We start from the raw sequence: 27,459 nt of genomic DNA on the forward strand, positions 1-27,459 counted from the left end.
CTTAATTCGGAATGCATCCCAGGGTATAACAGCATCACCATGTGGTAGCACGAATCCCCACACTTTCGTACTGTTGTACCAGCAAAGTGCACTGGGTCGTCCAAGTAATACCTGAGCGAGTCAGGGTCGATCCCACGAGGATTGTGGTTTGAAGCAAGCTATGGTTATCTTGCAGGTCTTAGTCAGGCAGATCAGAAGGTTGTTGGATTGATGGAGTGAAAAAGGTCTAATATATAAACAGAGATAGGAATACGGTTAAGGATTGGAATTGCTTTGTCTTTCTGAATTTACTATGGTATTACTATCTTTTTTGCTTGTGAGTGATTTTTTCAATGGCAGGCTGTATGTGATCAACGGCATGGGCCGTGGTCATTAATCTCCTCTGCTACAGATTGAACGCCATTGGCCGTGGTCATCCAATTTGACGAAGGGTGAAGCGCCGCTAGTAGTTCATTCTCCTGGCGATCCTACTCAAAACGCCACAGACAAGGTCGAATCTTCTGAATCAGAGAATGTTGCTTCTTTGGATTCTAGCCTATACCACAGAGACCCTAATCTCCCCAAAAATCGGCTGAACTGGTGTCTCGAGAAGTCCCCAACAAAGTCGTGGATTAGTCGTCTGAGAGATGTATAAACATAGCTGTTGGCTCGTGCTTTCCAGCAAGTAGACGCGGGTGTTTGTCCAGCACGTTCATCTTAGTATAATGAACAGAGCTGATTGTCACTGATCATCCTATTCACCTTGTTGAAGAACGAATATACATCTTAGAAATAAATCAAACACGGATTGAAGAAGAAACAGTAATACTTTTATTAATTCATAGGACTCATCAGGGCTCCTCCCCTCAACCTAGGAGGTTTAGAAACTCATACTAAAAGGAAATACAATGGTAAAAACATGTATAGTCTAGATGTTGTTCGAATGATTATGTAAAATACACTTTAAATACTTAGCATATGACTAATAAGGGTAAAACAGTCTATTTGTGCTAAAATTCACTTCTGGGGCCCACTTGGTGAGTGTTTGGACTGAGCTTTGATGAGATCCACGTGATATGAGGCTCCTAGGGCATTAAACGCTGGCTAGGGGGTCCTCTTTGGACATTTGGACGCTGGTTTCTTCTCTTTGGGCGCTGGACGCCAGGAAGGGGGTAGGAGGCTGGCGTTGGACGCCAGTTTTGGGCCTTCTAATCCGAAGCAAAGTATGAACTATTATACATTGATGGAAAGCTATGGAAGCAAGCTTTCCATAGTCGTTAAGAATGCTCTATTTGAACATTTGTAGCTCCAGAAAAGCTCTTCCGAGTGCAGGCAGGTCAGATTTGGACAGTATCTGCAGTGCTTTCTCTGTCTTTGAATCAAACTTTTGCTTCAGCTCCTCAATTTTAGCCAGAAATTACCTGAAATTGTACAAAAACACAAAAACTCATAGTAGAATCCAAAAATGTGAATTTAACACAAAAACCTATAAAAACTTAATAAAAACTAAACAAAACCTACTAAAAACTATATGAAAATGATGCCAAAAAGCATATAAAATATCCGCTCATCACCATGCTGTAGAAGGCATCACGTCCCTTGCCACCAATACTGGGCTTCCCCCACTAATAGATAAGTTGCAAACTCAACACGTTGATCTTTAGGGACTTGTTGTGCTTGTAAAGCCCGCTCGATCGCTTGAAACCAGTTGTCAGCCTCAGTGGGGTTCATGATTTCTCTGAAGATCGGTGGATGTATCTTCTGAAAAGTTGCAACCATCATTGGTTTGTTATCCCCATTAGCGTCGGTCCCGTTTCCAGCTTGATTCTCTAGCGCTTCAGTTATAGCCTGCATAGCCGCATCCATGTTTTCCATGGCAGCCATAAAGTCCACAAGGTCATTTCTCGTAGTTTCAGGGTCAGCAGTACCTATTCTACCTCTGCCTCACCCGCGACCGCGTCCACAAGTTGCCATCTGGTTCCTTTTTACACCAGACAAGTGATATCAAGATGATCAGTCTCAATATCGCAAGTCTAGTGCTTCAAAGTCCCAAATGCATGCTCATGAACATTCATGCCACATTTATCAGTTAGATAACCTAATTTAACATGTACAGACAACTAGAGTATGCCTAGAAGCATAGTCAATCCGTCCTTTAGGCTCTACAGGAACGAACTGCTCTGATACTATAATGTAACACCCTACCATACAGAACTTTACACATAAGCCATAAACAGAGGTGGTGTGGTATTACAACATCTAAAAAATAAAATATATACGTAGATGTAGTTGAAGATATTTGTAACTAGGAGCCTTGAAGAAAAGTTTAAACAAAACCGCGAAAAGAAAAGTGCATTATACTCGAAAACGTAAAACCGGAGAAAAGATAAGGGTAAGGCATGAGTATATACAAAGAGTCGAGAACCAAAAATACAGAATATCAAGCTCCAGACGCGACCTGCAAAACTAAGGCTGGCTGGAATATAAATACATATATAAGCATAAGTATATATCCCAAAGTAACCCAACATGCATAAAGAAAACACCTAGTTCTCCAAAAAGCCTCTAAGAGGATTAAACATCATATATATATAAGAGATTCTATGAATAGAAAATACATAACAAACAACCCTAAAATATAACTTCCCAACTTCGCTTGTCATAGGAACCTCCAGACGCTCACCGAGGCACATCTCGACCTGCATATGAAAATAACAACATAGACATGGAATGAGAACCGGAGGTTCTCAGCATGGTAATGGTGCCCACATACATAATACATAAGATCCCGGAAAAACCAGAGGCGATCTTAGAACTCCGACACTTACATTTAAATCTTAAAGTTTATAAATTGAAAACCATAAACAGGGTAGGTTATCTAAGGTTCTTATTTCAAATTCCTTTCTAAATTAAGCCCTAATTTCCGCCTTGCTCCAATCCTCCAATACTTCGGTGCACAGACAAGCAATACAAACAAAGCAAACACAAGTAGAATACAGATACAACAGGTAGCAAATATAGCAGGTAAGCATAATAATCACATAGGCAAGCCTAATTAATGCAAAATCAGGCAAAATACACATATACATATGATGTATGGCTGTCATATAGTTGATGAGTCTCATATGTCGGTTATATAGCCAACTCGACATGTCTGGTAATTAACCCAGACATTGTCCTCTTGAAAACTGGTGAGCGGTACAGTACCACGATCCTCACCTGATGAGCGGTACAGTAATTAAATAAAACTCAAAACATAATAATTTTCTTGATAAACTGAAACTCCAACATAATACTTTTCTTAATAAAGCAAGTTCCAAAACATAATGCATTTCTTTTCTTTATAAATTAAAGTCAAATAATATAATTCTTTTATCCATACTTGTCTAAATAATACTTCAAACCAAATCTCCAATTCTTTTAAAAATTTTAGCAGCATCTCCTTTAGAATTCAAACTTTGCCACCCTTCTCGGGTCACACACACACACATATTATATATACATAACTCAACAAATCCTCAATCTTTTATCATGAATACTCACATTCATCAATAATCATTCAGCAACTCCCATTAACAACTTTAATTAACACAATTCCTACAACCAAATCAACAAAATCATCATTCATCAACTCATTCACAATATAATTCCACATTTCCATCAAGGTTGCTAGCATTAACATACTCCCACATTTTCAACCTATCCTATGGTCATCTAGCCTATGTTTTCACGAAACATTATATATTATCTACGAGTAACGAAAACCATACTTTGGCCGATTCCTCCCTAAGCTCGGAACACCTTAAAAACCTCTTCTTTCCCAAGCTCCAAGCTTTCAAACGTCAATTTCTCAAGCTTAATCACCCGGATTTTGTTCCAAACCGCCTAATTGAACTCCAAATCAACAAGAACACAATCTAATTCACACAATATCACTATAATCATCATAGGGTTCACTAATTTAATAATTCACAAGGGTTCAATGGTACGCGAAATCGTGATTATTCATTCCCTGGCTATAGCGCCAAAAAATCGGTGTGAGAGACGTGATCTCAAGACTTCTTCACAATTTTATGTAACTGACCAGCAAGTGCACTAGGTCGTCCAAGTAATAAACCTTACGTGAGTAAGGGTCGATCCCACGGAGATTGTCGGCTTGAAGCAAGCTATGGTCATCCTTGTAAATCTCAGTCAGGCGGATTCAAATGGTTAAGAGGTTTTGACAATTAAAATATAAATAAAATATAAAATAAAATAGAGATACTTATGTAATTCATTGGTGGGAATTTTAGATAAGCGTCTAGAGATGCTTTGTTGCTTCTGAACTTCTGCTTTCCTATTGCCTTCTTCCAACCATGCGTTACCTCCTTCCATGGCAAGCTGTATGATCCTCTCGGATGAAAACAAATCCATATGCGCTGTCACCGCACGGCTAATTATCTGTCGGTTCCCGCTAGCGTCGGAATAGGACCATTGTCCTTTTGCACACTGTCACTGCACACAACATTCGCAAGTTTGAAGCTCGTCACAGTCATCCCTTCCCAGATCCTACTCGGAATACCACAGACAAGGTTTAGACTTTTCGGATCTCAGGAATGCTGCCAATGGTTCTAGCCTATACCACGAAGGTTATAATCTCAGGATGTCTACTTTCCAACGCAATTAAGAGCGCGCCAATTGGGCTTCTATAGCTCTAGAAAATCCATTTCGAATGCAGGGAGGTCAGAATCCAATAGCATCTGCAGTCCTTTTTCAGCCTCTGAATAATTATTTTTCCTCAGGTCCCTCAATTTCAGCCAGAAAATACCTGAAATCACAGAAAAATACACAAACTCATAGTAAAGTCTATAAATGTGATTTTTGAATAAAAACTAATAAAAATATAATAGAAAGTAACTAAAACATACTAAAAACTATGTAAAAATAATGCCAAAAAGGGTATAAATTATCCGCTCATCACAACACCAAACTTAAATTGTTGCTTATCCCCAAGCAACTGAAATCAAAATAGGATAAAAAGAAGAGAATATACAATGAATTCCAAACTTATCAATGAATTTAGTTCCAATTAAATGAGCAGGACTTGTAGCCTTTTTGCTTCTGAACAGTTTTCGCATCTCACTTTATCCTTTGAAGTTCAGAATGATTGGCATCTATAGGAACTCAGAATTCAGATAGTCTTATTGATTCTCCTAGTTTAGTATGTTGATTCTTGAACACAGCTACTTTATGAGTCTTGGCCGTGACCCTAAGCATTTTGTTTTCCAGTATTACCACCGAATACATAAATGCCACAGACACATAACTGGGTGAACCTTTTCAGATTATGACTCAGCTTTGCTAGAGTCGCCAGTTAGAGGTGTTCAGAGCTCTTAAGCACACTCTTTTTGCTTTGAACCACGACTTTAACTGCTCAGTCTCAAGCTTTCACTTGACACCTTCACACCACAAGCACATGGTTAGAGACAGCTTGGTTTAGCCGCTTAGGCCAGGATTTTATTCCTTTGGGCCCTCCTATCCATTAATGCTCAAAGCCTTGGATCCTTTTTACCCTTGCCTTTTAGTTTAAAGGGCTATTAGCTTTTTTTGCTTGCTTTTTCTTTTTTTCTTTCTTTTTTTTTGCCATGTTTTTTTTTTCTATTTTCGCAAGCTTTGTCTATTCACTGCTTTTTCTTGCTTCAAGAATCAATTTTATGATTTTTCATATTACCAATAACATTTCTCCTTTTTCATTATTCTTTTAAGAGCCAACAATTTTAACATTCATAAACAACAAATTCAAAAATATGCACTGTTCAAGCATTCATTCAGAAAACAAAAGGTATTGCCACCACATCAAAATAATTAAACTAATTTCAAGATAGAATTCGAAATCATGCATTTCTAGTTCTTTTGCAATTTAAAACATTTTTCATTTAAGAAAGGTGATGGATTCATAGGACATTCATAGCTTTAAGGCATAGATACTAGACACTAATGATCATGTAATAAAGACACAAACATAGACAAAACATAAAGCATACTTTTCGAAAAACAGAAAAATAAGAACAAGAAAATTAAAGAACAGGTCCACCTTAGTGATGGCGGCTAGTTCTTCCTCTTGAAGATCTTATGGAGTGCTTGAGCTCCTCTATGTCTCTTCCTTGCCTCTGTTGCTCCTCTCTCATGGCTCTTTGGTCTTCTCTAATTTCATGGAGGAGGATGGAATGCTCTTGGTGCTCCATCCTTAGTTTTCCCATGTTAGAACTCAGTTCTCCTAAGGAGGTGTTAATTTGCTCCCAATAGTTTTGTGGAGAAAAGTTCATCCCTTGAGGCATTTCAGGGATTTCATGATGAGGAACTTCCTCATGCTCTTGTTGAGGTCCATGAGTGGGTTCTCTTGTTTGCTCCATCATCTTTTTAGTGATGGGCTTATCCTCTTCAATGAGGGTGTCTTCCTCTATGACAACTCCAGCTGAATTGCATAGGTGACAAATGAGATGAGGAAAGGCTAACATTGCCAAAGTAGAGGGCTTGTCTGCCACCTTGTAGAGTTCTAAAGATATGATCTCATGAACTTCTACTTCCTCTCCATTCATGATACTATGGATCATGATAGCCTGGTCTATTGTGACTTCAGACCGGTTGCTAGTAGGAATTACAGAGCGTTGGATGAACTCCAACCATCCCCTAGCCACAGGTTTGAGGTCAAGCCTTCTTAGTTGAACCGGCTTGCCTCTTGAATTTCTCTTTCATTGAGCGCCTTCCACACAAATGTCCTAAGGACTTGGTCCAACCTTTGATCAAAGTTGACCCTTCTAGTGAAAGGGTGAGGATCTCCTTGCATCATTGGCAAGTTGAATGCTAACCTCACATTTTCCGGACTAAAATCCAAGTATTTCCCCCCGAACCATTGTGAGCCAATTCTTTGGGTTCGGGTTCACACTTTGGTCATGGTTCTTAGTGATCCATGCATTGGCATAGAACTTTTGAACCATTAAGATCCTGACTTGTTGAATGGGGTTGGTGAGGATTTCCCAACCTCTTCTTCAAACTTCATGTCGGATCTCTAGATATTCACTCTTTTTGAGCTTGAAGGGGACCTCGGGGATCACTTTTTTCTTGGCCACAACTTTATAGAAGTGGTCTTAATAGACTTTTGAGATGAATCTCTTCATCTCCCATGACTCGGAGGTGGAAGCAATTGGCTTCCCTTTCCTCTTTCTAGAGGTTTCTCCGGCCTTAGGTGCCATTGATGGTTATGGAAAAACAAAAAGCTTTAGCTTTTCCCACACCAAACTTAGAATGGTTGCTCGTCCTCGAGCAAAAGAAGAAAGAAAGGAGTAGAAGAAGAAGAAATGAAGGAGATGGAGGTGAGGAGAGGGTTCGGCCAAGGGGGTGTATGGTGTATGATGTGTGAAATTGAAGGTGGTAAGGAGGGGTATTTATAGGGTAAGTGAGAGAGGGCATTCGGCCATGTGTGGGTGGTTTGGGAGGGAAATGGTTTGAATTTGATTTGTGAGGTAGGTGGGGTTTAATGATGGATGGATGTGAGTGGTGAAGAGGTTGTGGAGAAGAAGGTAGGATTTGATAGGTGAGAGGTGTTTGGGGAAGAGGTATTGATGGGATTGGTCAAGGGTGTTTGGGGAAGAGTGTTATGGAAAGGTGTGAAGATGAGAGAAGAAGAAGTGGGGTAGGTGGGGATCCTGTGGGGTCCACAGATCCTGAGGTGTCAAGGAATTTGAGTCCCTGCACCATTCTGGCGTTCAAATGCCCATTTTGTGCCAAATCTGGCGTTTAACGCCAGCTCTGCTACCTTTCCTGGCGTTAAACGCCACTCTGCTGCCCATTTCTGGTGTCAAACGCCAGCCAGATGCCAGACAGTCCTTGCTGGCATTAAACGCCCAGAGTGCTACCCATTCTGGTGTTTAACACCCAGAATGCTGCCAAGCTGGGAGTTAAACGCCCATTCTGCTATCCTTACTGGCGTTTAAACGCCAGTAAGTCTGTCCTCCAGGGTGTGCTATTTTTAATGCTATTTTTTATTCTGTTTTTGATTTTTTTTTTTTTTGTGACTTCACATGATCATCAACCTAAAGAAAACATAAAATAGCAATGGAAAATAAAATAAATATAATTAAATAACATTGGGTTGCCTCCCAATAAGCACTTCTTTAATGTCAATAGCTTGACAGTGAGCTCTTAGAGAGCTTCACAGAGACTCAGAGCTTGATGATGGCCTCCCAACACCAAACTTAGAAATTGAGTGTGGGGGCTCTGTTTGACTCTGTATTGAGAGAAGCTTTTCATGCTTCCTCTCCATGGTTACAGAAGAAGATCTTTGAGCCTTAAACACAAGGTAGTCCTCATTCAATTGAAGGACTAGCTCTCCTCTGTCCACATCAATTACAGCTCTTGCTGTGGCTAGGAAGGGTCTTCCTAGGATGATGGATTCATCCTCATCCTTCCCAGTGTCTAGGATTATGAAATCGGTAGGGATGTACAGGCCTTCAACCTTCACCAAGACATCCTCTACAAGTCCATATATAAGCCTGTTACCTTGAATTGTCTGCCATCTCTAGTGAGATTTTTGCAGCTTGCACCTCAAAGATCCCTAGTTTCTCCATTACAGAGAGGGGCATGAGGTTTATCCCTGACCCCAGGTCACACAGAGCCTTCTCAAAGGTCATGGTGCCTATGGTACAAGGTATTAAAAACTTTCCAGAATCCTATTTCTTCTGAGGTAATTTCAGTTGAAACAGATCATTTAGTTCATTGATGAGCAATGGGGGTTCATCCTCCCAAGTCTCATTACCAAATAACTTGGCATTCAGCTTCATGATTGCTCCTAGATATTGAGCAACTTGCTCTTCAATAATATCTTCATCCTCTTTAGAGGAAGAATACTCATCAGAGCTTATGAATGGCAGCAGTAAGTTCAATGGAATCTCTATGGTCTCTATATGAGCCTCAGATTCCTTTGGTTCCTCATTAGGGAACTCATTGGAGGCCAGTGGACGTTCAGTGAGGTCTTCCTCACTGGAAATCACTGCCTTTTCTTCCTCACTAGGTTCAGCCATGTTGGTTATATTTATGGCCTTGCACTCTCTTTTTGGATTTTCTTCTGTATTGCTTGGGAGAGTACTAGGAGGGAGTTCAGTAACTCTTTTACTCAGCTGACCCACTTGTGCCTCCAAATTTCTAATGGAGGACCTTGCTTCAGTCATAAAACTGAGAGTGGTCTTAGAAAGATCAGAGACTACAGTTGCTAAGTCAGAGTGGCTCTGCTTAGAATTCTCTGTCTGTTGCTGAGAAGATGATGGAAAAGGTTTGCTATTGCCAAACCTATTTCTTCCACCATTATTATTATTGAAGCCTTGATTAGACTTCTGTTGATTCTTCCATGAGAGATTAGGATGATTCCTCCATGAAGGATTGTAGGTGTTTCCATAGGATTCCCCCATGTAATTCACCTCTTCCATTGCAGGATTCTCAAGGTCATAGGCTTCTTCTTCAGAGGAACCCTCCTTAGTACTGCCTGATGCAACTTGCATTCCAGACAGACTCTGAGAAATCATATTGACTTGCTGAGTCAATATTTTATTCTGAGCCAATATTGCATTCAGAGTATCAATCTCAAGAACTCATTTCTTCTGAGTCGTCCCATTATTTACAGGATTCCCTTTAGAAGTGTACATGAACTGGTTATTTACAACCATTTCAATGAGTTCCTGGGCTTCTGCAGGCGTCTTCTTCAGATGAAGAGATCCACCAGCAGAGTGGTCCAATGACATCTTGGACAATTCAGACAGACCATCATAGAATATACATATGATGCCCCATTCTGAAAACATGTCAGAAGGACACCTTCTAATCAATTGCTTGTATCTTTCCCAAGCTTCATAGAGAGATTCACCTTCCTTCTGTCTGAAGGTTTAGACTTCCACTCTAAGCTTACTCAACTTTTGAGGTGGAAAAAATTTGTCTAAGAAAGCATTGACCAACTTTTCCCAAGAGTTCAGGCTATCTTTAGGTTGTGAGTCCAACCATGTTCTAGCTTTGTCTCTTACAGCAAAGGGGAAAAGCATAAGTCTGTAGACCTCAGGATTAACCCCATTGGTCTTAACAATATCACAGATTTCTAAGAATTTAGCTAAGAACTGATGAGGATCTTCCAATGAAAGTCCATAAAACTTGCAATTCTACTGCATCAGAGAAACTAATTGAGGCTTAAGCTCAAAGTTGTTTGCTCCAATTGCAGGAATTGAGATGCTTCTTCCACAGAAGTCAGAAGAGGGTGCAATAAAGTCACCAAGCATCTTCCTTGCATCTCCACCATTGTTATTGGGTTCGGCCATCTCTTCTTCTTTTTCAAAAAATTCTGTCAGGTCCTCTCCAGAGTGTTGTGCTTTAGCTTCTCTTAGTTTCCTCTTTAGAGTCCTTTCAGGTTCCGGATCAGCTTCAACAAGAATGTTCTTATCCTTGCTCCTACTCATATGAAAAAGAAGAGAACTGAAAAGAATAGGAATCCTCTATGTCACAGTATAGAGATTCCTTTATGTTAGTAGAAGAATAAAAGAGTAGAATAAAGAAGAGAGAAGATGAAGAATTCGAACACAGAGAGGGAGAGAGGGTTCGAATTATAAGAAGAAGAGAAGTGTTAGTAAATAAATAAATAAATAGAAAGGGATGAGAGAGAGAGAATTCGAATTTTAAATTAAAATAAAAGGAAAATATTTTTGTTTTTTTTTATTTTAATTATTGGTTAGTATTCGAAAATTAAGAAAAGAATAAAATTAAATTAAAATTTAAAATAATTAGTTAATTAAAAAGAATTTTGAAAAAGTGGTTAGTGATTTTCGAAAATTGGAGAGAGAAAAAGGTAGTTAGGTGGTTTTGAAAAAGATATGATTGAAATAGTAAACTTTTTAAAATCAAACAAAAAGTCAAGTAGTTAATGGAAAAAGATTTGAAAATCAATTTTGAAAAGATAAGAAGTTAGATAAGATTTTGAAATTGATTTTGAAAAATATATGATTGAAATTTATTTTGAAAAAGATTTGAAAAGAAAATTAAAAAGATTTGATTTTTAAAATTAAAGTTTATTACTTGACTAATAAGAAACTAAAATATATGATTCTAGAATTTAAAGATTGATCCTTTATTAATAGGCAAGTAACAACTTGAAAATTTTTTAATCTAAACATTAAATGTTAGCATTAATTTCGAAAATATGAAATAAAAATAAGAAAAAGATTTTGAAAATCAATTTTTAAAATTTTTCGAAAATAAATGAGAAGAAAAATGAAAAAGATTTGATTTTTGAAAAAGATTTGAAAAAGATAGAATTTTTAATTTGAAATTTTGACTTGACTAACAAGAAACAACCAAATTTTAAAACTTTTGACTAAATCAATTCAAAATTTCAAAAATTTATGAGTAAAATAAGGGAAAGATATTTTTTTGATTTTTTTGAATTTTAATGAGGAGAGAGAAAAATACAAAAATGACACAAAACATAAAGGTTTATGATCAAAACAAAAATGCATGCAAGAACACTTTGAATGTCAAGATGAACACCAAGAACACTTTGAAGATCATAATGAACATCAAGAACATATTTTTGAAAACTTTTAAGAAAAGAAAAATATGCAAGACACCATACTTAAAAAAATTTTAAACTTTAGACACTAATAATTCAAGAATGCATATGAAAAACAAGAAAAGATGCAAAACAAGAAAAACACAAGATCAAACCAAGATAGTCATCAAGAACAACTTGAAGATCAATGAAGAAACTCAATGCATGTATTTTTTCAAAAATTTAAAGAAAGATAAAAAAGATGCAATTGACACCGAACTTAAAATTTGACACAAGCCTCAAACATGAAATTTTTTGTTTTTATGATTTTATTAAAATTTTATTTTAGATTTTTTGAAAATTAATCAGGAAAAGAAAATAAAGAAATTCAAAATTTTTAATAAGAATTCCAGGAATCATGCAATGTTAGTCTAAAGTTTCGGTCCAAAAATTTAGACATGGCTTAATAGCCAACCAAGCTTTATGTGAAAGCTTCGGTCCAAAAGATTAGACATGGCCAATGGCCAGCCAAGCTTCAGCATACAAATCAGACATACAACAGCCAAATAGATGGAAATCCAAAGGCTCTTGTCATGATAAGTGAAAGCCTCAGTCCAAAAAAAATTAGACATGGCTTAGCAGCCAGCCAGGCTTCACATATCATCTAAAACTCTAGAATTCGTTCTTAAAAATTCTGAAGAACAAATATATTTTTTTGAATATTTTATTTTTATATATTTTTTATTTTTTTGAATTTTTCGAAAATAAAAATATTAAAAATAAAATAAAATTACCTAATCCGAGCAACAAGATGAACCGTCAGTTGTCCAAACTCGAACAATTCCCGACAACGGCGCCAAAAACTTGGTACGCGAAATCGTGATTATTCATTCCCTGGCTATAGCGCCAAAAAATCGGTGTGAGAGACGTGATCTCAAGACTTCTTCACAATTTTATGTAACTGACCAGCAAGTGCACTAGGTCGTCCAAGTAATAAACCTTACGTGAGTAAGGGTCGATCCCACGGAGATTGTCGGCTTGAAGCAAGCTATGGTCATCCTTGTAAATCTCAGTCAGGCGGATTCAAATGGTTAAGAGGTTTTGACAATTAAAATATAAATAAAATATAAAATAAAATAGAGATACTTATGTAATTCATTGGTGGGAATTTTAGATAAGCGTCTAGAGATGCTTTGTTGCTTCTGAACTTCTGCTTTCCTATTGCCTTCTTCCAACCATGCGTTACCTCCTTCCATGGCAAGCTGTATGATCCTCTCGGATGAAAACAAATCCATATGCGCTGTCACCGCACGGCTAATTATCTGTCGGTTCCCGCTAGCGTCGGAATAGGACCATTGTCCTTTTGCACACTGTCACTGCACACAACATTCGCAAGTTTGAAGCTCGTCACAGTCATCCCTTCCCAGATCCTACTCGGAATACCACAGACAAGGTTTAGACTTTTCGGATCTCAGGAATGCTGCCAATGGTTCTAGCCTATACCACGAAGGTTATAATCTCAGATTCAGATGCTCTGTTTTCAGGAGAGACAATGTGAATCGTTGATTGGGAACCCAAGAGATTATACTCCAGCTGTCGTCCAATGACTACGTTGAACATCATGTAGATCGCTTTGTGGTTGTCAAGCACGCGATCTTGGCTAAGCGAGTAACAAAGATTGGGTGATTGTCACGGGTTACCTCTTCATTCTGACTTAACTGAATTAAGAACAAGAGTATATCTTGGAGAAGAAGTAGGCGTGAATTGAAGGAAAAACAGTAGTAATTGCATTAATTCATGAAGAACAGCAGAGCTCCACACCTTAATCTATGAGGTGTAGAAACTCCACCGTAGAAAATACATAAGTGAAAGAGGTCTAGGCATGGCCGTGAGGCCAGCCTCCAAACGTGAACAATGGTCTCTAAATATGAAAACTTGTCAAAGACTCTTAAATAAATCACTAAAAGTAGTTTTTATACTAAACTAGTAATCTAGGTTTACAGAAAATGAGTAACTAAGTGCAGATAGTGCAGAAATCCACTTCTGGGGCCCACTTGGTGTGTGCTTGGGCTGAGCATTGAGCTTTACACGTGCATAGGCCGTTCCTGGAGTTAAACGCCAGCTTTGGTGCCAGTTTGGGCGTTTAACTCCAATTCTGGTGCCAGTTTGGGCGTTTTACGCCAAGATGTTTTAGGCTGACTTTGAACGCCAGTTTGGGCCATCAAATCTCGAGTAAAGTATAGACTATTATATATTGCTGGAAAGCTCAGGATGTATACTTTCCAACGCAATTAAGAGCGTACCAATTGGACTTTTGTAGCTCCATAAAATCTATTTCGAATGCAGGGAGGTCAGAATCCAACAGTATCTGCAGTCCTTTTTCAGCATCTGAATCAGATTTTTGCTCAGATCTCTCAATTTCAGCCAGAAAATACCTGAAATCACAGAAAAATACACAAACTCATAGTAAAGTCCAGAAATGTGATTTTTGAATAAAAACTAATAAAAATATAATAAAAAGTAACTAAAATATACTAAAAATTATGTAAAAATAATGCCAAAAATGGTATAAATTATCCGCTCATCATTCAACAATTTCTTATCTTACCCATGGATGAAATGGACAAAGCGCAACATTATCTACGAGCTAATTCAACCCTAGAACATCAAAACCACATAATCTCTCAAAATCAAAACCTCAAATTTCGAAATTAGGGAAGAATGGTTGAGTAAGAAATTACTAGATTCTTACCAAATTAATCCATGAGTTTTGTAGAGAATTTCAAGACAAACATGTAGCCGCTGATAGCTTGTCAATCGGAACTTCGGATTAAAAGTTATGGACGATTGAATTTCAGAAGTGAGGGTTATGAGTTTTTACCATCAATTCTCTCTTTTTCACCGTATTCTCCGAATGTGAAGTGGGAGAAGGCTTCGTTTAATATTTTTAAGGTTGGGCTTGGATTTGGTTTGGACTTGGTTTGGGTTTGGTCTAATCGGTTTAGTTTGTTGGCTCGATTTTGAGCCAAAATCTTTAAAAGTAGTGTCAAAATTTATATTTTAATTATTTTTACTTTATTAAACTATAAAATTTAATTTTCTAATTTCCTTTGAATAATAATTTATTTATTAATTAATTATTCATTAATTACTCAGAATTTACAACAGACGCACCGGAGAGTGGGCCACTTGCTGAGCGACGACGACCTAATAACCCCAGGGACGAGGATGACGGCCGGTGAGTAGGGTTTGACGCCGGCAAGGAGGGATTGACGCAGTTGAAGGGAGATGATTGATAAATTTGGAAGCATTGCTGGTTTGAGGGGAGGTGAAGCTGATTGGTTAAATTAGGGTTGATAATTTAGAGATTGTTTATTTATTTTTACCTGCATTGAACTAAATTTTAAATTTATTATTCACATTGTTTAGATTTCCTAATAGACGTCATCAATTATACATGCATGATTAATTTCCTTCAAATTACATATCCATTATCGTCAACAATAATAGTACGTAGTTGCTTATCTATACGCGTAGACATGTTACATCTCGTGAAAAGACTTAGAGCTAAGGCACAACTCATTAAATGCTTGTCTGCAATAAATATAGCGTTGATCTATATTGATCATAGACAATATAAGCATAGAGCGCTAATAATTTCATTATCAAAATGAAGATGATATGAACTATTGAACTTATATTATTATTTTGAGCGGTGGATTACAAATTTTATATGTATACAAATTCTTCGCTACTAAACTACTAGTCTACAACTCGTGTGCAAAATAATGAAACATCTTTTAGAAGTAACTAATGGAAGATGATACGGGTGCAAAAAATGGTTTTTATTTTTATTATGTTTGAATTTGTGTAAAATTTATAAATCCTTAAATGAACAAGTTATTTTTGTAATAAATTCGACTATTTTTTATGTGATTATTTATTTTTTATTAAGTCAATAAGTTATTAAATTAACTTGATTGAACTTAATTACTAAAATAATTTAGTAACATAGCATCACCAACATTTATATAGATTGTATTTCTTTTAATCATATAAATTATATTATCATATGAAATTATTCATCTAAAAATTTAAACAAATAAAAAAATATATGAATGACTACTCTCATTGGTTTATTCTCACCGACGATACAAAAAGCATTTTGTGAGAAACAATTTTTAATAATTATTATATGGATATTCGGAGAGTGACGAGCAACAAGTGCGTTAAGGCCACTTGATCGAGCTCCGTTCTCATTATTATGGAACATAAAATTGCATAAGAATCTTAAATTTTTCAATAATTAATATGTTAGACTAAGTTAAATTCACCCGCCAGGAGTTTACACATAAAAAATATTATAAAATTTTAAATTTTTCTATCATAATAACATATTTTTGTGGTGAAGATTCTCCAAAATCTTATAGCTCATTTATTTCATATATTAATTATTTATATTTTTAGTAATCTCTGTTATATGAATTTTTTTTTAAATTGTGTAAATTTATATTTTTTTTTATTAAAGTTGTTCGCATAAAACCATTTATCCCATAAAACTCAACGAGTTAAAAAAATATATAAATAACAGAATAAAATAATAAAAGATCCGTTTCAAATGCTCAAAAATAAAACTTAATAAATATATCCAATATTATAATTTTAAGCGAGTCAATCGATTTTATAAATTTATACTAAGTACCACGATTTTATAATTTAAATCTTGTTATCATTCTATGCTTTACTTACATAATTTTCAGTTTCTTATCAAATTTCGATTTTCTCAACTTGATAGTGAATGTGGGTGCGTGTTTATGTAAATGAAATGCAGTCCACACAAGTCTCAGAAACAATTTATGCCTATATTTAAAACGTGTGCACCAAAGTAAATGGTTTCTTGATTAGTCACAAGTAGAAATATTAACGAGTTGTAAGTTTGGTTGAGGTATGTTTGAAAATTTGGCTATGCATGAGAGAATAAAATTGAAGGAGACAAGGCAGACAGTGACGATGATTAGCGATTTAGCGTGACTGACTGTGACTTGACGGAATTGAGACTGAAATCTGCCAACCATAAAGAATCCAATCCAATGTAATCCAATTTGATCTGAAATAATCCATTGAATAATAATAAAATAATATGAAACTCCAAATAACTGGGTTGCTAGTGGATTTGCCTGTGTCTACGTGGAACATCCTTATCCTCGTTTCTTTGAAGCTTCCAATTCTTGTGTGACAGCTACTCTTATACCACCAGCATCTTCAACCACCCTGTCACAATAGAAACTGCAACTTCACCTTCAATTCTTCTTCTCCATACACTCTTGCTTTTCTAATAATTGTCATCATATCTCATAGTCAAGAGAGGTATGTTTCATTCAATTTTCATTTCTGCTTTATTAGTACCTTCCATCAGTTTAGAACTTGCATGCTAGATTCATACATAACAATGCTTTAATTTTTTAGATTAAGTTTAATTTATTGTTTGTATTTTCTAATCAGTTATATGCTTTTCTTATTAGCTTCCTTAACTTAAAATTCTGCAATGATAGATGGTTTATTATCTTATTCGTTTTGCGTGGGAATGTGTGCCATGTTAATTTCTGTGGCTTAGGAAATTATTATTATTCAGAACCGTTGTCTTATTATGCTAATCAGCTTGAGGTCTTTGAGCATAGTTTTCACTTATCATGTGTACTGCTTAACAAGAAATGAATCTGATGGTTCAATCCCGAGCAAAATTTATTGCAACAGAAAAAACTAACTTTTCCTAACTAACATTAACAAACTCAATTAACATAATTCAAGTATACAACTGCACAATTCAATTAGCACATGTTGAATTCTGATGAAATGTATTAAAAGAGTGGTTTGCTGAAGAACTTGAATTTCACGAGGCAAAGTTGGAACATAACAGCCAGAATTTCAAATTTCAAATTTCAACCACTATAAAGAGAATTATAGTTCCAAACCGTAATGTCATTTCAGGACATTTGTTTCTGAAGATGAGTACAGAAAGCAAGACAGTGAAAGCAGAGAATGATTTTAAACTAGTTGTGAACTACTCTAAGCACTGTGTTTGGAAAGACCTGAAGAAAGATTCATCAGGTGCAGGTGCAAATGCAGCTTCTAGAGTAAACATGTCACTATCTGCCCTTGACCCTTTATCTGAGATAGTTTGGTCTCCAAACACAGGTTTCAGCTTAAATTGTGTTGATTCAAGTTCCGCTAACAGAAATAGCAATCTTTACCAAGATGTTAGACCAAGCAGCATGGTCTTTGCTCTTCTACATGGTGGAATTTCTAACACTGATTTACCTATAGATGATGTTTTTGTAAATCCTATAACTGTTATATGCGCGAAAAGCGACGTTACTTCCGCCGATGCTCCTTCTAGAGTCATCACTCCAGAATGTCAAGCACCTAAGGAGAATGATACAGGTAAAATCTATATTTGAAATGTTAGCCGGCGTTTGTTTCTTCCTAAATAGTTTTGTAAAAGAAAACGAAAGTAAATTAAACTTTCATAATTTGTTCTTTTCTATATATAGTTTATCACCAAATAAATTAAAAAAATACTGATTTGGGCATATCCATCCTTTATATTTTGTTGTCAGTGTCCTGTTTTGTTATGTTTGCGAAACCAAACGCATCCTTAAGTCTTTTGTTGATGTCTAAAATATCTAATGAATCCTGATTTTGTTTAGGTGAGGTTGACGAAAGGCCCGTTGACAAGTTCTTAACTCAAGAGGATAATAAACCAAACCCAAGCATGGAAGAAAATCCCTCTCCAAGAAAACTTTGCAATGGTGGAATGGATCTTGCTTCTAAAGCTCCAATTGAGAAGCTTGAATCAACAGCAGATAATGATTTACAAACATTGAATAATTGCGCAGCATTGTTTCTAACAGGTAAAAAGAGATGCAAACTTCAACAAGAGTTAACAACTGGGGGTAAAAGAGTTAAGAAGCAAACTCAAGAGAGTTCATGTTCGAGATCCATGAAAATTCCAGAAACTTCAGATCCCAGATCCAGAACCAGGCAGAATAGCTCATTCATGAACTTGGTTTCAAACATGATGAAAGGATTCTCACAATCAGCTGCAAATCCTGATCACCATCTTCTCTGGGATCATGATCAGATTCAGAATCATAATCCTGAGCCGAAAAGTACAGGACTCAAATCCGATTTCAAGTGCATGTCTTGTCCCATAAAATCTCATCAAGGCCTAGATGTTACTCCAATATCATGTTGTGCAGAGAACAATAACAGTCTTTACAAACAGTATTTGAAATCAAAAGAGTTTGAGGTAAAGATTAGGCCTGTGAATTTTCACAGCAGCCATGAAAACAGGACAAATAAAGAAGGAATAGAAATAAATTCATCTCCTACCATACAGGATCAGAATAACAATGAGAGTGCTGAATCCTACGCACCTTCAGAGAGGAAGGTAACAGATAAGTTCTTGAACAAAATTGATACTTCTGGAGGTGTATGGATGAATCGATTCTTGCCAAAATCAAGTGCTCAATTGATAACTTTTGATAACTCTGTACATCCAAATTCATATAAACACTTTTCTTATCTAAAAGAAACCAAAGAACAATGTGTTGATGATGACCACTTCCTCAAGAAAGAGGCTTCCATTGATGACATACCAAAGGTTGGGTTCAATCCCATTACACCTTTCCCTGGATTCAAAGATTCAGAACCAATGGCGGCCATGTTCGCGAGGAGATTAGGCGCAATCAGACACATACCAAGAGACGCCAAAGATAACTTGCCACACAGGTAAACATTAAACAATGTTTGCTTATTAGTTTTATGGGACAAGAAGAGTTCACCATCTTTTGTTAGCTTATTTGATCTTTTGATACTTCACATGAAAAACCAAATAATAATATGAACATCCTTTGAGAAGGTTTCAGAAATTGATTTTCTTTCCTTCATATTTTAGGCATCTAAATTAACACTAATGTTTGGAGCTGCAAGTAATTGGAATTGTCAACTCCTTTGAGAAGGTTTCAGAAAACCGCACCAGCAAAAGATCCAATCACTGACAACACTTGATTCATCTTCTTTCTGCATACTGAAGAAGCTTTTTCTCCTTATCCTGAGGGAAAAGCAGGTTCATTCTCAAGTTGTACATTGCTTTTTGTCTATAGTCTCAAACATTTCATACGTTTACACACAATTATCTATAAATGCTTTCTTCAGGCCATTGAATAATCCACCACATGTAATTTTATAGACAGACTTCTCTCATATTTTGGTTACGTCGATACCATTGTATTTTATAAGATGTGATGCTAACATCCATTACACGCATTGCGCTCCTCTTTAGGGAGGTTAGTCACATTATGGAATGTCATATGTAATATCACTCATATAATTTATCCAAACATTTACTTATGTATGTGCACAATTAGTATCACCAAGTTATATCTGTTATAACGAACAACCTAGCATACACAGATGAAATTGGTTAGTTAGCAAGTTAGAAGTTAGTTAGCTCGCTGTCCAGCTGGCAGACCCAGAGATTTATCACACGTGCACTCTTTCAGTCTTTCCAGAAATTGCCTTTTGGGAGCATACATGGTGGCCTCGGGAGAATGGGGTGCATGCTGGGCCTAATGTGGGCTTGAGATTGGATGCACGGACTCCTGGACTCTTTGACGATGTGGGGCGGATAGGAGGCAAACGGGTCTTGCTATCCCTTCATGATGCGGTGACAGGGGCGGCGGTGCATGGAGTCACCCTTGAGGGAACTGAGGCCAACACCACGGGAAGGGAGAGGGAAAGGCAGAGTGAACGGCGCCCGTCGGAGGCTGGACCCCGAGAGGCAGTGGCTGGTCCGAGGAGTTATGACGGGGCCACGGGTGGGGTTCCTGACGAGGTTTTCGAGGCGGTAAGGTTGGAAGGGTCAGTAACCCACGATGTGGCTAGGATGCAGGTGCCGCTGACCAGGGGAGGGGAGGAAGAGGCTAGTCCTGCTGCTGACACTGGGACGGGGAACCTGGTACAGGGAACCGGGAGAGGGAGCCCGTTGGGAACGCACCTAGCAGCCAGTGCAGATGCCCAAGCTATGGATCACGGCGGAAAAACATTGGAAACAGGGGCTGAATCTGAAACAGAGCGGCGACGACAGTCCGAGGGAGAGGAGGCCAGGTTATCGAATGAGGAGCAGATGAAGGACAATGAAGAAACTTGGAAGTTGGCAGTGGAGTCTGGCGCTCTTTTAAGCGATGAAGAAGAGGATATTATGGGTATTTTGCAAGCCCAAAATGAAAAACTAGCGGCGAAGAGAAAGTTGGCGAAACAGAAGGAGAAGGCACGAAGGTGTCGTCCAAAGAATAAAAATAAAGTGAGAAAAAATTTGTCTTCATGATTGTGAGTTGTTGGAATATTAGGGGGTTGAGAGGTGACGGAAAATTGAGCATGGTGAAGTCGTTGAAGAAGAATTATAACTTAGGTATGTTGGGGTTGCTTGAAACAAAGAGGGAGGTAATTACTAAATATGATGTTGCAAGAATTTGGAGAAATAGTAATGCGGGTTGGGAGTTTGTGGAGTCTGTGGGGACGAGTGGGGGTTTAATGTTAGTTTGGGATGACATGGTTTTTCAAAAACGAAATTATTATAAAGGCGAGAGGTGGTTGTGTATTGAAGGAGTGTTAGTTCAAACGAGCTTTAATTGTGCTTTTTGCTTAGTGTATGGGGCGCATGGAAGGGAAGCGAAGCGGGTGGTGTGAGAAGAGCTGAGTTATATTGTGGGTCTGTTCCAGGTGCCTTTATGCTTGTTGGGAGACTTCAATGAGATTTTGTAAGTTGAGGATCGCAAAGGGGGGACGAGTTTGCCGGCAACAGCGGAAGAATTTAAGGTTTGGGTGCATGACATGCAGTTGATAGATTTACCGCTTTCGGATAGAAAATTCACATGGTTCAGGGGTCGATCATGTAGTCGGATTGATAGGGTCCTGGTCAACATTGAATGGGCTGAGGAGTTTCCGGATATTCGACTTAAGGGTGGTCCGAGAAGTTTGTCAGATCACTGCCCATTGATTGTGGAAGATGCGAGGGTAAGAGGGGGCCCTCGTCCATTCAGAAGTTTGGATTCCTGGTTTACGCACGAGGGTTTTCTGAGGATGGTAAAAACAGAATGGAGAAGCTTGGGTGATGGTCCGTTTACGTGTAAACTGAAGGCGTTGACTACATCGTTGAGGAAATGGCACAAGGATAACTTTAGTGACATGGATAAGAGACTGATGCGGTTTGAGGATGAAATCAAGAAGATTGACAATCTGGTTAGTGATGGGATCTATGATGATACGACAGAGGCTAGAAGGAAGGCGTTGGTGAGTTTTTGTGAAAAATGGTACATTAGGAAAGAAGTCCACTGGAAGCAGATGTCTCGATCCAAACATGCTAGCGACATGGATAAGAATACCAGGTATTTCCATAACATTGCCTCAGTTAGAAGACGGAGTAACAGAATTGATGCACTGATGATTCATGGACGGCTTGTGCGGAATCAGGCACGAATGAAGGTTGCAATTAGAGGATTCTACAAGGATCTGTATAGACAGGAATATGCGCCGCGGATTGGTATTAGGGATGGATTGGTAAAGCAGATTGATAGTGCGGAAGCTGAGGCTTTGGAGGTGTTGCCGACTGTGGAGGAAATCAGGGAGGCAGTGTGGGACTGTGATTCTTATAAGGCGCCCGGCAGTGATGGGTACAATTTAAACTTTATCAAGCAATGCTGGGAGGACATTGGCCAGGAGTTCATTGCCGCAGTGATGGGGTTCTTCCAAAGTGCCAAGCTACCAACGGATGTAAACGTCACGTGGGTGACGCTAGCCCCTAAATTTGTGGGTGCTAATGAGGTACGGGACTTTCGGCCAATTAGTATGGTGGGGTGTGTGTGTAAGGTGATTTCGAAGGTTTTGGTACGAAGGATGAGCACAATTATGCCGGGTTTGGTAGGAGAGACTCAGACAGCGTTCGTTAAGGGCAGAAAAATTCATGACGGTGCGCTCATAGCCTGTGAGATGGTGCATTGGCTCAAGACGCGGAGGAAGAAAGCGGCTATAATCAAGCTGGATTTTCAAAAAGCGTATGATAAGGTCAGATGGAGTTTTGTTGATATTGTGCTACAGAAGATGGGTTTTGGCCAAAGATGGAGAAATTGGGTAAGGGAGTGTGTCAGCACAGCCACTATGTCAATCCTAGTTAACGGGTCACCATCCAAGCCATTCAATATGGAGAGGGGCCTGAGACAAGGGGATCCTCTTTCGCCACTTCTGTTTGTGCTTGTGGTAGATGTTTTACATAGGATGTTGGGGGAAGCTGTCAGGAACGAACGCATTGCTCCGCTTCTGGTAGGGAGAGATCATATCGAATTGTCACACCTCCAATTCGCAGATGATACCATATTGTTTTGTCCTCCGGAGACAGAAACGATTGTGAATTATAAGAGGCTGTTGCGGTGCTTTGAGCTGATGTCTGGTTTGAGCATCAACTTTGATAAGTCGAATCTGATCTCGGTGAATTGCGAGCAAGGATGGGTTGACCTGGCTTGTGGTTTACTGGGGTGCAAGCAAGCGGTCTTACCTGTCAGATACCTCGGGATTTTCTTAGGAGCAAACCCACGCCTGGTGAAGACTTGGAAACCGATCATAGATAAGGTGGAAGAGAAGCTTAGCTTATGGAAAGCGAAGGTCCTTAACAAGGCAGGTAAGCTTGTCCTCATTAAATCAGTGCTAAATAGCCTACCAATGTACTACCTAAGTTTATACAAGATGCCGAAGACGGTTGCTGATAGGCTGATTGCACTACAGAGGCAATTTTTGTGGTGTAAGGAGGATGGAAATTATGGTATCCCTCTAGTTAAGTGGGAGCTGGTTCAGGCACCGAAAAAGGTTGGGGGCTTGGGGGTTGGAGATGCAGTGCTTCGAAACACGGCGCTCCTGTTCAAATGGTGGTGGCGGTTCTCAAAGGAAGGGTGCCCGTTGTGGAAGAAGATTGTTTGTTCTTGTAACAGTTTGAACCCGGATGTGATGTTAGCTTATCAGCCTTTACCGGTACATGGTGGACCCTGGAAAGACATATGCCAACTGGATATGAAAGAACATCGGATACGAGAAAAAATGGTTAGCGGTCTGGCAATGGAGGTAGGTAATGGAAGAAAAACCCTGTTTTGGGAAGATAACTGGGTTCAAGGTGGGCCTCTAAAAGCGAGTTTTCCAAGACTTTTTTCTATCTCAAACCAACAAGGTGATGTGATACAGGATTGCGAATTTTGGGATGGGTTAGAGTGGATTTGGAACTTCCAGTGGAGGAGGGAGTTGTTCCAATGGGAGTTGGAGCTAGTTTATCAACTTCATGAGAGGTTAAGGCCAATAAAGTTATCAACTGGTCAGGAGGATAATGTTGTTTGGAAGTTTGATAACAAGGGTGTCTTTTCTACTAAATCCTTTATGCAGGTCATACAATCTGAAACTCTGTCGGCCGAGATCACGAGCTATAGTTTCACAAGTGCAATCTGGAGAGGCATGGTACCTCCAAGAGTGGAGCTGTTTGGGTGATTTGTGTTAGTTGGTAGAATTAATACTAAGGAGAGGTTGAGCAGATTGGGTGTTATTTCTCATGGTGATAATATTTGTGCTCTGTGTAAAAAGGAGATAGAATCGGTCCAACATTTATTTCTTCTGTGTGAGTTTACATGGCAGGTGTGGTGCACTTGGTTGAGGTATTTTGGGGCAGATTGGGTTGTTCCTGGAACCATGAAAGGGTTGTTTGAAAGTTGGACTGGCATGCACCGCAGAAAACAAGAGCAGAGGACATGGCTGGCTGGTTTCTTTGCAGTGATCTGGAATATCTGGTTGGAACGGAACGACATAATCTTTAGGCATCAAGAAACAGGGGTTGAGAACGTCCACAGCAGGACGCTTTTGAGCTTCCAAGAATGGAATTCCAGTGATTCTCGTGGGTGTTGATGGCAATGCTGGAGATGCCAAGGGGAATTGTTGGATTTTGTGTAGACAAATATCTTTTATTTTCTGATTACTTGTGCTCCACTCTTTTGTGTTGAGTTTCTTTTGTTTCAAAAAAAAAAAAATTTGTAGCATCTGTAACTAACTTGCTTAGCTTGCACATTCATTCCCCCAAATTCTGTTATTCAGTTATTTTTCTCTCTGCTTTAAGTTTCTTGTTAGCCACGCTTCTCTTCTCTCTGTTCTTCACGTCTGTTCCTTCATAATATGAGAGATTTTATGACTCGTATGGGAAGAAATTTTCTTCGATTCTAAATTAACTCTAATCCTAAAAGGAAGCTATAGATTTTGGCTAATTTTTTTTTTTAAATCAACAAATATGATGTGAATAAGTTGAGTTTTTTTTTAACGTGGAGATAAGAAATGTGAGGGTCGGATTTCGTAATGAAATTTTATGAAATTTGACCCTGTGATTTTTTTTTATTTTTTTCATAATTTTTGTGATACACCCCTTATTTTTGTGATACAATATAAAACGCAACTTCTTCTTCAATATTAAAAATAAGGGAAAGTATGAGGAGCCAATGGAATATTTATACAATGTGTACAATGGAGGTTTATGGAGTATTAGAGATATAATCATTAGTGTTACCTTTTTCCATCAGTTGAAGCTTTTGGGATGAATGGTATCATGACATGGTATTAGAGCGTTAGATTCGAAAGGTTAAGAGTTCGATCCTTGGTGAACCCCAAAATTAGTTTAAGGTTTTGGAAAGATGTTTATTATCGCTAGTACTCGGATGGTTATTCTAAATAGTATGGGGGATGTTCATTTTATAATTCAATAGTCCATTGTACACATTGTACAAATAGTCCATTGTCTCCCTAGCGGAATCCAATAAAATAAAAAGTGACAAAATCTAAGACACTGCGAAGACAAAGACTCAAATTGGAGGAAAAATAAAATAAAAGAAAGAAAAGAAACTAAGAGAGATGACAAAAATCGTTGAAGTTGTTAAGTTCTATTAAGTTGGTGTTATTTGACCGGATAAATATCACCTTAAAATTTAATAGATTTAATTTGTTTAAGAAATTCGTAAAAATGTAACTTTTATACTAGATGTGATTTTGAGAAATTAAAAAAAAATTATAACTACATTATAAACTAGAAAAATCTAGGAAATCAATATTAATTTAGCCAATTAAAATAAAATTCAATTAACAATTAAAAAAATAAATACCAAAAAAAAAATATCCAACACTAAAAACAATAAAAACATTTAAAACTTAAGTAAAAAATGAAATAAAGTAATACTAATTTAGAATTTAAGGTTTAAAATTTAAAATTTAAGGTTTAGAAATTTAAGATTTAGGTTCATCGGATGCAGATGCAGTGCGGTGGCCGGCAAACAGTGTGATGACCAGTCAACGGTGTTGGTGGGTGGCTAGTGGTAGTAGATAAATTTATGGTGTTAAAAAGAAAAAGAAATTGATTAAAAAAAAAAGATAATTTAAAAAATAAATGAGTGAATGGATGGTTTAAACATAGGCCAAGAATTATTTATTTTGCTGAAGTTATCTGTTTTTGTCGGCTTTCTTATAGAGTTGTAATGACTAATATTTTTGTCATGTACCCGCTTGATCCAATCAAGTTTCTGTTTTGTTTTTTTTTTTTTGGGATAGGATCCATCAAGTTTAAAGTGTGAGCTTATCGTGAAAATTTTAACTATGGCAAAAAATAGTGGAAAAAAAAATGATTTCATAATATTATAATGTCAAGTTAAAAATTACTCAGTTCATCTGAGAAAAATAAAAAACTTACACTTCAGACTTTAAGAGAATGTTAGAATGTTCGTGGTTAGTTCTGCGCAAAGGGTGCGAGTCCTCTAGGAAATTTCCATTGGCAATACTTTGTGTCATGTGAAAAATTTTTCAGTCAAAACCTGTCTTGCTCCATTACATGAAATCAGAATCAATACTCAAATATGTGTCCTTATGATAACGTATGTGATGTTGCCTGGTAGGTAGGAGCTGATGATCATATTTATAAGAGATTTATCGAAGTAAAAAAGTGCTTTATTATCCCTTTTTGGTTGATGAGAATGCATACTACCTAAAAATAGTATTTGCCTTTTCCCTTTAATTAGGATCATGTCAAATATTGTGTCCTCCAGAATTCTGCCAACCAAGTCAATTAAGTGGTCCTTTTTTCTTGTGAAATGATTGTTCTTGGCTACTACTTTGTTTTCTTATGATTTTTAAAACTATTTTTAAGTAAATCTAGTAAAATCTAAATTTATTAATATTAATAGATTGATAGGATGTAGACAAGTCTGTTTCATCTTTAAAAATTTAGGTTTAATCTATAAAGCAAAAGCACGGGTACTTCGCTTAGTTGTTGTGTCTATGTGTCAGGCACATTTCAGACACAATACTCATCGACACTCGTCGGACATGCGTCTGTCGTGTCCAACCGTGTCCTAATAAAAAATAAAAAATAAAAAATAAAAAATTTTTCTTTGAACACACTTAGACACACCTAAATACCATCATGTATCAGCGTGTTCAGTCTTATTCTTAACATGTATTCTTGAAATTATTTTAGAAATAATATATATCATTATCTATTAAAACAAAAAATATTTTAAACACTTTATATAATTAAAAGAAGACATTAAAAAATAATAAAAAATTATTTTATATTTTAATATCAATAAAAAATTAAAATATTATTGTAATTTATTTAAAAATACTTTATATTTTATATATATGTCGTGTACTTATCTTATAAGATATAAAATTTTAAAATTTGTGTATCCGCATATTCCGTATTGTGTTGTGTCGCGTGTCCGTATCCATACATCATAGGTTTAATTCTTTAGAATATTCAAATTGAATTAATCATATCTCTAACAAGAGAATCAATA

General features: G+C 37.4%; 2 protein-coding genes and 1 non-coding gene across 4 annotated transcripts; all 3 read left to right on the forward strand.

Annotated features, from left to right (window-relative positions):
* The first annotated feature begins 9,810 nt into the window (after positions 1-9,810).
* LOC148546244 (small nucleolar RNA R71) lies at positions 9,811-9,914 on the forward strand. The gene has a single exon (XR_015901696.1). It is a non-coding gene; the product is annotated as a small nucleolar RNA R71 (small nucleolar RNA).
* Positions 9,915-16,771: 6,857 nt separating this feature from the next.
* LOC107618368 (uncharacterized) lies at positions 16,772-19,964 on the forward strand. 2 transcript variants are annotated; one of them, XM_016320405.3, is made up of 4 exons: positions 16,772-16,906; positions 17,528-17,980; positions 18,247-19,330; positions 19,497-19,964. In XM_016320405.3, exons 2-4 carry the CDS (start codon positions 17,545-17,547, stop codon positions 19,507-19,509), a joined length of 1,533 nt encoding a protein of 510 aa, XP_016175891.1. In that variant the 5' UTR covers positions 16,772-16,906; positions 17,528-17,544; the 3' UTR covers positions 19,510-19,964. The 2 variants fall into 2 exon arrangements, with proteins under 2 accessions (XP_016175891.1, XP_088356553.1); XM_088500427.1 differs by lacking the exon at positions 16,772-16,906 and having other exon boundaries at positions 17,404-17,980.
* Positions 19,846-24,535, forward strand: LOC148546245 (uncharacterized). The gene is made up of 6 exons (XM_088499162.1): positions 19,846-19,887; positions 19,969-20,023; positions 20,113-20,878; positions 20,950-21,043; positions 21,440-24,094; positions 24,269-24,535. Exons 1-6 carry the CDS (start codon positions 19,846-19,848, stop codon positions 24,533-24,535), a joined length of 3,879 nt encoding a protein of 1,292 aa, XP_088355288.1.
* Positions 24,536-27,459: the final 2,924 nt, after the last annotated feature.

This window comes from Arachis ipaensis, chromosome B9 (assembly GCF_059453495.1).
Source record: "Arachis ipaensis isolate K30076 ecotype BB chromosome B9, ASM5945349v1, whole genome shotgun sequence".
Taxonomy (NCBI): domain Eukaryota; kingdom Viridiplantae; phylum Streptophyta; class Magnoliopsida; order Fabales; family Fabaceae; genus Arachis; species Arachis ipaensis.

Coding starts and splice junctions, on each gene's coding strand:
- LOC107618368 (XM_016320405.3), top strand. CDS start 17,545: ATGAGTACAGAAAGCAAGACAGTGAAAGCAGAGAATGATTTTAAACTA. Junction 17,981..18,246: donor ACCTAAGGAGAATGATACAG/GTAAAATCTATA, acceptor GATTTTGTTTAG/GTGAGGTTGACGAAAGGCCC.
- LOC148546245 (XM_088499162.1), top strand. CDS start 19,846: ATGCTAACATCCATTACACGCATTGCGCTCCTCTTTAGGGAG. Junction 21,044..21,439: donor TGCTTGAAACAAAGAGGGAG/GTAATTACTAAA, acceptor CATGACATGCAG/TTGATAGATTTACCGCTTTC. Junction 24,095..24,268: donor GTGCAATCTGGAGAGGCATG/GTACCTCCAAGA, acceptor TTTACATGGCAG/GTGTGGTGCACTTGGTTGAG.